Raw genomic sequence first — 10175 nt, 5'->3', positions numbered from 1 at the left:
GGAATATCAGTGTTCAAATGACAGTGTAGGGCACCAAAGCAAAATAGCTTAATAATACTAAGAATGTATTTAATTAAGATAATTTAATGTTATTTTCGGTCTTTTGCATTGGTCTGACCCTGTAGTAAATTCTTAAGGAATGTAGGGGTGATTTGGATGTGTTAGGGTTCCACTGGTTGAGTGTGGCCTATGCCCCCCTATTAGTCCGTTGCTAGGAAACGCTAGACCTCCAGCTGATTGAATATTGGCTTTCCTGCAGCATTAGGACTTAGAGTAAGTCCATCGGCGTATCACTGAACATGCAAAGCTTATGTGATAAGGTTTTTACCAGGCTGTCTTCCAACCGGAGAGGGACACATTTCATTGCAAGCTTATCTCCAGCTGGCTATTCATTAAGAACAAAATCTGTCTCGAGTCCTTTCTAAGTTTTATTTGAAAATTCATTAAAAAAAAGGTTTGTGTGTGTTTTTGCGGGTCCTTTACTGTGTAGCGGACCAGTGGTACAGTTGTCCCATGTCTTTGTTTTATACCCGGAGGGAGGTGCTTTGTCCAAGGTTCTTTGACTGTGGTTCTGTGGTTAAAATGAAAGCCCTGCCACAAACCGCTGTCCTCTGTGAAAGACCAATTTCACATAAAAGGGACTGGCAGGAACACCTCATTTGGTCCCGTGAGCCTTTTTGGAGGAGCTGTGCTTCTACTACTGCTGTTGATTCACAGACAGCCTCTCTGCACTGACTTTTGCCTCTACGACTGCATGTTCCAATGCTGTGTGCCGAGCCCTCTGTCATTGTCCCTAAAACCCTCTGGGAGCAATAGAGCACGACTGGACCATCATTAGGAGGTGTATGTCACTTCTCATTCAGACATCTCCTGGCAACTGCCCGGCTAAGGGCTGATGTAGGCTCATTACCACTGTAACACTGGTCTGAATTCGGCCCACTGCTCAGCCAAAGCTTTATATTTTTCCACTATCATGTCAAATAAAGCATGAAACAATCTTCACAAAAACAGAACAGGGCTTTGTACTGAGGGCTTCGTACCCCCCACAACGCTCCCTGTTGATGGAGTAAAGTAAAAGCTGTTTCGCGAGCACTCTCTTTCATGAGGTGCATATTCAAAAACTGCCCCGCCTGACCGGCCGCAAATGGACATGGCCAGACGTCCAGTGAGCTTGGATCCACACACTGAGAAGAGAGACAGTGAACAGTGCGTGTGTTGCAGGGGTGTGTAAGCTTGCCTGCTAGCACGCACGCCGGGCTGTGAGCGGCGGAGACAGGCATCGATCCGTTGGGGGTGGCTGCGGGGTGTCAGGGATATTGAACTTCAGGCGCCACAGTTGCCGGTCAATAATGTTGACATTCGGCTACAGCCTACCACGGTGTCATGGAAACAGGGCTGAGGTAGCAAGACGAACCAACGTTAGCCAGGAGAGAACAGGCTCAGGTTTTCTGTGAGGCCACGATGGCAGAGGAAGACACTGTGGACAGACGTTGTTACAGAAAGAAGACATAGAGACAAGGGTCATTACAGAAACCTGCCTATAGGTCTAGTATCAGTATAAGCCATGCCAATCGCCTCGACTGACAAAAGTGTTTGACAGAGGACGGACAGATGACGCACTTTTGTCTGCTCACGTATTAGGCATCTCATAGACCATATTTTGTCTCAATATGTCTCACTTCAACCAAAAACATGCTTGCGTCTGCTAGGAGGGTGACACTTGCCAAATGGATTTCCCTGAAAGACATGCAACACCAGAAAACATCCATATATCCCCCCAAAAATTTTTGATTGATGCCAAAGTCCCTATTTTGCATCTTTTCCCTTCTGAGTCTCCGTACTAATATCGTATTGAAAACGGGGATGCTAATGTATATATGTTGTTGATTTTCTTCAATGAAGTGAAATCTATTCCACAAGCACCCTTTATCAAAGTTCCCAATTACTTTGGAAGTGACTTTATACTTTCTTGGGTATAACTTTTACTTGTGGTAAAACTAAGACGTCAGTGTTCCACCATTTTCCAATTTTTAACACTGGCCTGTGTGATTTATATTCCTTCAGTAATGAATCCTATTCAGATCTGTGTGTTTTATATTCCCTCAGTAAGTGATCCTATTCAGACTGAATCCCGACCCCAGCCTCTAAATAGATGGCCACTCCCTCACAAGTAACCAAACCCCCAACTTTCTCTAGTTCTTACAAAGCTTTTTTTTTACCAGTAGCCAAAGATGTAATGGCTTTGTGTTTCACATCCTCTCCTTTTTATGAATGAACTTCTACTAAGAGCCCATTATGTGTCATCCTACACTGATTAGCCTCGCTTGCAAGCATGACATAAAAAGACAAACCATTGACCAACAGCTCTGGTCCAATCCCATTTCTTCAATGGCTTCTGTTGACCATCTAACTCAGTACTGCCATCCAGTTACACAGTATAAACCTATCCTATATACTGTACCTATTGTTCTTAGTTCATAAATGATCCATGCCCTGATCTCTTTCATGTGTTTTTTTTACAGTCTGAGGTGTTATTCCACTTCTGTTCTACCCCTTTGCAGTAAGTATAAGGACTAATGTGAGTAGCTTGGAAGCTAGCCCTGCTTTATTCACTCTGCCTAGCGGAAGGTCTGCACAAGCAACAGGTTGAATCCACAATGCCACAGGTTGTCTCACAAGCCAAGCACAAAGATGATACAAACCCACACAGGCATGCACACACAATACACACAATCACGCACACACACGCACACAAAGAAACTGAATGGCGGAACTCAAGATGCAAAACAACATTGTATCGAGCACCCAGAAAAAATTTGGTCAAACAAGCAAAATGCAGATCCTTCCTGCATAAATTAAAGATAATCCCACGTTAAATTATGCTAATTTATCCAAGGCGGTAACAACAGGGTGCTGCAGAGGAGCGTGTTATTGTGTTTAGGTCCTGCCTCCAGATTAGAACGGAAGTATCCAACAGTGCGCAGTGTGAGAAGAGGCTGTCGGCCAAACCCCCGATGTGAGATCATGTTGTCCAGCCTGTGCCCCTTTGTAAAAAAAGAACAGTGCTGAAGGTCTGATACGATGCCAGGCCCACATCCAAACATCAGCTTTTTACTCTGCATGAGAAAATGAGACTTAGAATCTGCATCCCTGTGCTGAAGTGTTTGTGGACAACACTTGCACAAATTGGGTTCTTTCAGATTCATGGTGGCACAGTCTTAGGCTATTTCTGTTTGGATGGAATGATGAAATGAAGAAAGCTTTATACCACACATCAATCTCCCTGCTGTTATTGAAGTCCTAAGGCCATAGACAATATACACCCATCAGCCATAACATTATGACCACTGACAGGTGAAGTGAATAACACTTATAATCTCGTTATCATGGCACCTGTCAGTGGGTGGGATATATTTGGCAGCAAGTAAGCATTCTATACTCAAGGTTGATGTGTTAGAAGCAGGAACAATGGGCAAGCGTAAGGATCTGAACGACTTGGACAAGGGCCAAATTGTGATGGCTAGACTACTGGATCAGAGCATCTCCAAAACTGCAGCCCTTGTGGGGTGTTCCCGGTCTGCTGTGGTCAGCACCTATCAAAAGTGGTCCAAGGAAGGAAAAGCGGTCAAATGGTGACAGGGTCATGGGCTCTCAAGGCTCATTGAGGCATGTGGGGAGCGAAGGCTGGCTGTGTGGTCCGAACTGACAGTCGAGGTACTGTAGTTCAAGTTGCTGAAAAAGCGCCTATAATGGGCACGTGAGCATCAAAACTACAGCACGGAGCAATGGATATACGTTTCCTTTTACATCCCCTGGATGGCTGGGTGCGTGTGCGTAGCTTACCTGGAGAACACATGGCACCAGGATGCACTATAGGAAGTAGGCAAGCTGGCGGAGGCAGTGTGATGCTTTGGGCAATGTTCTACTAGGAAAACTTGGGTCCTGTCATTCATGTGGATGTTACTGTGACACATACCACCTACCAAAGCATTGTTGCAGACCATGTGCACCCTTTCATGGCAACAGTATCACCTGATGGCATTGGCCTCTTTCATCAGGATAATGCACCCTGCCACAAGCAAAATTGGTTCAGGAATGGTTTGATGAACACAACAATGAGTTCAAGGCATTGACTTGGCCTCCAAATTTCCCAGATCTCAATCCAGTTGAGCATCTGTGGGACGTGCTGGACAAACAAGTCTGATCAATGGAGGCCCCACCTCGCAACTTACAGGACTTAAAGGATCTGCTGCTAATGTCTTGGTGCCAGATACCACAGCACACCTTTAGAGGTCTAGTGGAGTCGACGGGTCAGGGCTGTTTTGGCGGCAAAAGGGGCCCCTACACAATATTAGACAGGTGGTCATAATGTTATGGCTGATTGGTGTATATCAATTTGAGTCATTTAGCAAATGCTCTTATCCAAATCAAATCTCAAGAGAGCTATATGAGACAACAGCACAACCCAGTAAGTACATTTTATTTAATAAATTAGGTCTCAACTAAGTAATGGAGGCAGTGCAGGCTCTAGCCTTTTGGGGACCCTAAGCAGAATTTCAGTTGGGGCCCCCTCACCCCTATCCGTCGGGGGCTCCCTAACAGTCAGGGGCCCTAAGCGACCGCTTATGTTGCTTATGCCTGGAGCCAGCCCTGAATGGAGCACACTGTCCCCAAATATCAAGGGGGCCCAGCATGCAGGACCCTGTATGCAAATATTTAGGGGGCCCAGCATGCAGGACCCTGTCTGCAAATATCTAGATGGCCCAGCATGCAGGACCCTGTTTACAAATATCTAGGGGGCCCAGGATGTAGGGTTCTAGTTGCAAACTTCAAGGGGGGCCAGCACGCCAGGCCATGACTGCAAATATCTGGGGGGCCCAGCATGCAGGATCCTGTCTGCATATATCTAAGGGGCCCAGCATGCATGATCCTGTCGAGCATATATCTAAGGGGCCCAGCATGCAGGACACTGTCTGCAAATATCTAGGGGCCCCATCCCTTGCACTATACCCCTGGACCCCCTTTTGGGTTTGTGCTATACTGTATCAAGGCTGTATCCCAGAACTATGCATTTCGTTGTGCATAAGAACCGCCCTCAGCCGGCAAATTGTGCATTCTTGGTATTAAGGAACACAATAACAACAGTAAAACAATAAATGTAATGTCATAGCCTTTGTAACAAGTTCGATATGAAATGGCTCAGAGCTAATCAGCAAATCGATCACAGAGTTAACATTCAATTAGGAGCACCTCGGCCAAAGCATGCCACCAAATGCACAACATTTAATTACATCACAACTTGTCACTATGTTGCATTAGACCTAGGTCAGCACGATTGGTACATTGGTAAAGTACATTGGTGCGAGGCACCACTACTTTATCATAGGTCACTTCATATACACAGAGTGTGAACAAAAATACCCCCCCCCCCCACCCGTGAGTAGGCTGGTGGGCGGCGCGCATACCCAATCCGCCTTTCCATATTCAGCCAGGGTTGTACGTGAGAGTGTAGCCACTCTGTTTAGTTCCGAGCGGAGAGCGACAGATAACCAGAGGCAGGAGTACCGACACTGTCGACATGAAGCGAACGTAGCATCTTCGCGCCCGCTCCAACATTGTGTTTCAATTATATGCTATAGCCAACATTAATAATTGTTTTTAGCGTGTAAACCCCGTTTTGGCGTTGATGTCGGAGACTATGGAAGTGAATGCATCCAAAGTGCTGATTTCCATCGCGCAGCTCCTGGTTATCTGTGAAATAGGTAAGGGAGAATCAGTGATGGATTTTGAAGCGCAATTATTTATGCGTTAAAGGCGCCTACGCATTGTCAGCAGTTCCTACTTAAGAGTAGAGCGTGCGCTGTTATTAAATGTTCTTTATTGAAAGTGTGATGCATTTACTTAACGATCCCATATAAACGACTGTATTTTGTTGCAATTGCAGATTGGGATTCTGTTAGCCTGCATAAAGTTCCAAATTTCAAAAAACGTCAGTGCAAGATATTGTAAATATTGGACGGTACATGGACAATTTGTCTACTGCTTCTGAAGTGGGATATACAAGTCAATAAGACACACTGTTTGATCCAACATTTGGGGATCTGCATTTTAATAGTCCACTTTATAGGCTTAACAGAATCTTTCAGATGACATTTAGACATGCAACCAGAGTGCCTATATCATGATGTTTGAATTCATAGTATCTGTCAATAAAAGGTTATCCTGTTTCCCTGGTGAAGCCATTGAAAAGTCTCAGATGATCACTTGTGTTAGGATTGATTTTATGAATGGTTCTCTCACCAGTGGTGAAATTGAAATGCCAGGGCATTTTTGCTATCTTCATTTTCCATTTTTGTTAATCTGTTGGAGTCGTTATCTGTGATCTGAGGAAGGATCTCAAAGATGGACAGTTTAGCTGGCAGGTTTATGGGAGTTGGGAATTATGGAAACAATTAATTGGAGAGAAATGAAGGAGGAAGCATCTACAAGCCATCTGTCCCTCAATATGCCAGGCCACTAAACAGGAATGTAGGCTACATGCACATACTCACACACAAACACACATACACACAAACATATACAAACCATAGCACACACAATGTACAGTGTGGCAACAGTTTACACAGGCAGCCAAATTCGGATATTGCTTTCACTAATTGGTCTTTTGACTAATAACATAAAATATCACAATTTATCTGCCTGTGTGAACCCAGCCTATGTGTCCCACAAATCTATATGGATCTATGGATTTATGTATTCAATTAACACATATACAGAAATGCCATGTATTATTTCTTTTTAATTTAGTCACATTTGACTAATGTCATTACAAAGCCATTAATAATCAACATTATAACACAGTCATGAGCTCATCAGGGGTTGAGTTGCTCTCTCTGAGATGCTGTGGTTAAAATAATGATGAGGAGGAGCAGGGATGGGCTTAGTCCTAGTTCTGAATTCAGAAATAGAAATGTTCTCATATGAAAAACAAGGGGACGTTTTTCAAACCAGCAGTCAATGTCATCAAAATCTCAATTGAGCATAGTGTATTGAGAGCATAAGCGTTAATTAGTGTTACAGGCTCTTTTTCAGCGCTGATGGATGGGGATAGTGTTCGCAAGAGGCTTTCAGAGCACACAGGTGTCTGTTATAGCATCTTTCAGTGGAACAGCTTCTTATCGCTCTGTCATACATTTTAATGATCTGATGTCAATGCTGTCCGTTAATCATTGCAAGTACAGAGAAACATTATCTGGCTGCCAAGTGGCTCAGTGATCAAAGTCACTGCTTACAGGTGATTGAATCCAGGCACAACATTAGTGAAGCACTGCCTGTCAGCCAGAGATGTTTTGACTCTAGCAACTCTCGGTAGGTCGGCACCTGTAAGCTCAGTCGCGGTTGTTGGCTGGACATTGTATTCACCCCCCGGCATATGTGTCCTGGTGAATCCTGATTGAAAGAACAGTGTGATAAAAAGAAAAAGCAGCAAGGCAAGATGTGTATCAATGTACATGTCTCAGGCTTTGTCTCTCCCGCATTTTCTGGGAAGATGTTCAAACTGAACATCACAAAGTTGGGAGGGGTTCAAAAGAACATAGAAAAACAGAGTAGCGGAATCTTGAATGACATGAGTGTTCGGGACATTTCGTGTGGCAGCACTCGATGGTGGGTTTGTTCTCTGATGATCGATAAAACATAACAATAATGTGTATAGAGTGTATAGTGGGACCAAAGCCAGACATTTCAGTTGTTTTCTCGGCTGGCACACTTCAACAGATGGTCGATGCCGTCGTTTACGTGCAGTGGCAGCAGCCTGTGCGAGAGTGGTTCCACTGTAACTACCCTAGGAGGGTTTGGTGATGATGGGATAGTCTGAGTGAGCCTGTTGGGAACAGTTACGAGATCCAGCATTATTAATTAGTCCAGTTTACTCGGCTCTTAATCCATGGCTTATGTTAATTGGTATTTGGCTACAGTCCTATGCAGTTTTCTTTGAACCTTGACATCATGTACTTGGAATGAAACAAGGAAAGTCTGAGATGGGGAGATAGATAAAGGAACGTAATGACATGGCAGAAGGACTCTGTGGAATAGGCACATTCTGCTGGAGTTGCTGACCCAAACGTGATCGGGTTAACCAGTTGGTAACTGAACTGCAACTTGGGTTAGGGTCAGTGAGAATTTCTTCTCCTTTAGAGTGTGTTCACTAGCCAAAGTGTCTTGGTTGAGCAAGCAGTGTGAAATCTGTCATTAACTCTAACTGCCACCCCAGCACTCGTTCGTGGCGGCCGCCAATTCAGAGTCACTGGGCTAAATGCAAAATTAAAATGTAGGTTGGACCTTATGACCTGAAAAATCTCCTCTTCCAAAATGGTTTCTTCCAATGAAGGGTCTAAAACACAAAACGTTTTTAAGAACCCTTTTTCGAATACCTCTCTAGAACATTGCCATTATCAAAGCAACATCAACTCTTTAGACCTGGCTGCAATTCAAACAGGTTTCATCAGCCAGTAGGCTACATAAAAAATAAGTCTTCTATTGGCTTCAAGGGTTGACTGTTTGACCCCTGGTTCTTTAGTAAAATAATTTCCTGTGAGCTGTTGTATCTGGTCTCTATTCACATCACAGGCAGTTATGTCCATTATAAATTCTGCTTACATAATGACAGAACAGACAGAGTCCTTTCTCTCCGCAGGGACGATCGAACGATCGATGTATATGATGTCCACATCACCCCACTTCAACCTTACCCATCAAATGACGTTTGTTTGCTATTTTCAACCATTTGCCTTTAAACGTAAAGCGAGTTTAGAGTTAAATGTGAAAATGTCACTCATATGGATCGTCTGTGTTTTCCGTCTGTAGTTTGGGTTTGAGATACATTACCATCTTTAAGTCAGTCTTTTCTGTTGTGGTTACTCTAGCCCGTCTCCTGATATGGAAGTGTGCGTGGGTGTTAGTGGAGAACAGCAGGATCCGAAGTACAGTAACCCCTGCTAGCATTTTCTTTTTTAAGTAGGTCTCTGAAAGTCCATAAAGACTTTCCCCAAATACACACACACATGCCAGGTCTCTCGATTTCTTCTGTTTGTTTGTCATAATGATTCACCAGTACTTTGTGTTTCATCAGAGCATGAATCTAAACATAAGGCCAATATCGCTTGCCCTAAAGATTGAAATTGGTAACAGTAGCCATGGCAACGCGTAATATGGAAAATTATTAGAATAAAATGATCTGAGGGAACTGCTCGCTCCCCAGACAGCCTGAGCATGTTCAGTCCAAAGTATGGATGGAAATTAGAGTGAGCTATGTACACCCCATCATCCAAACACAGTAGATCTCCAGTTAAGATCCAGCCCTGGATCAGTAAGAACTGATTTGGACCATGATATATTTCCATATATATCCACTGACAGTTCCTCTGTCCTCCCTTCATGTTTCTTTCAGTCACAGAGGCACAGATGGGCGCACGCACGCACACACACACACACACACACACACACAGTCAATGGCTAATGTGTCTAGTGTTCCATAACGTTCCATGTGAGATGAGAACAGAGGAACCGGATGGACCTTTATGGTTCAGCTTAGAACAGTCCCACTCTGTCCCGCGAGCAAAACAGTCTTCACAGAAGTATAAATCTTGTTAAAAAGATTTGCTAAAGCCTTCTTATGCTCCTCTTTTTTGGTCCAAAAACTGTCACCGGCTTTATAGCTTATCTTACCATGCAGAGAAGTAGGACTCATATTTGGATAAAAGCGCACATTTTGATGGTGACTTCTTTGGATGTATTTAAAACAGTAATATATTTGAATCATTGATGCTTATGCTTGATTTAAACCCATTATTTTGACTATTTGCAATGAACTCCAGCATAACATTTCTTTTGTCGACAATGCATTTTATTTAGAAGCATACATATCCTCTGTACCATACCGTCACAGTTAAAGTAAGCTCGGTTCCAGTCAAGACTAAGACCCGGCCATAATGTCTCCTTGGTCTTAGCCTGAGCTGTGCCAATAAACCATAACATTCTCTGTATGCCCCAATATATTCTAAGATGCATAACTAATGCAAACCATGAAGGAGTCATATATACATGGCACCATGCCAAAGCCAGTGGCCTAAATTGCAGTAGGAATTATTCACCTCTGACAACAATGTGAACATGGC

At 43.7% G+C, this 10175-nt stretch overlaps 1 protein-coding gene across 2 annotated transcripts in view; it reads left to right on the top strand.

The window, feature by feature from the left end:
• Positions 1–5530: 5530 nt before the first annotated feature.
• The window catches only part of ptprz1b (protein tyrosine phosphatase receptor type Z1b), a 49505-nt gene continuing 44860 nt past the window's right edge, over positions 5531–10175 (top strand). For both annotated transcript variants that reach the window (XM_010896484.5, XM_010896483.5), the window contains exon 1: positions 5531–5762. In XM_010896484.5, the coding sequence (XP_010894786.2) occupies positions 5687–5762 (76 nt within the window). In that variant the 5' untranslated portion in view covers positions 5531–5686. The remainder of the gene's footprint in view (positions 5763–10175) is intronic.

Source organism: Esox lucius, chromosome 23 (genome assembly GCF_011004845.1).
Source record: "Esox lucius isolate fEsoLuc1 chromosome 23, fEsoLuc1.pri, whole genome shotgun sequence".
NCBI classification, from domain to species: Eukaryota; Metazoa; Chordata; class Actinopteri; order Esociformes; family Esocidae; genus Esox; species Esox lucius.
Note: the sequence above shows the minus strand (reverse complement) of the source record. Positions and strands in the feature narration are given on the sequence as shown.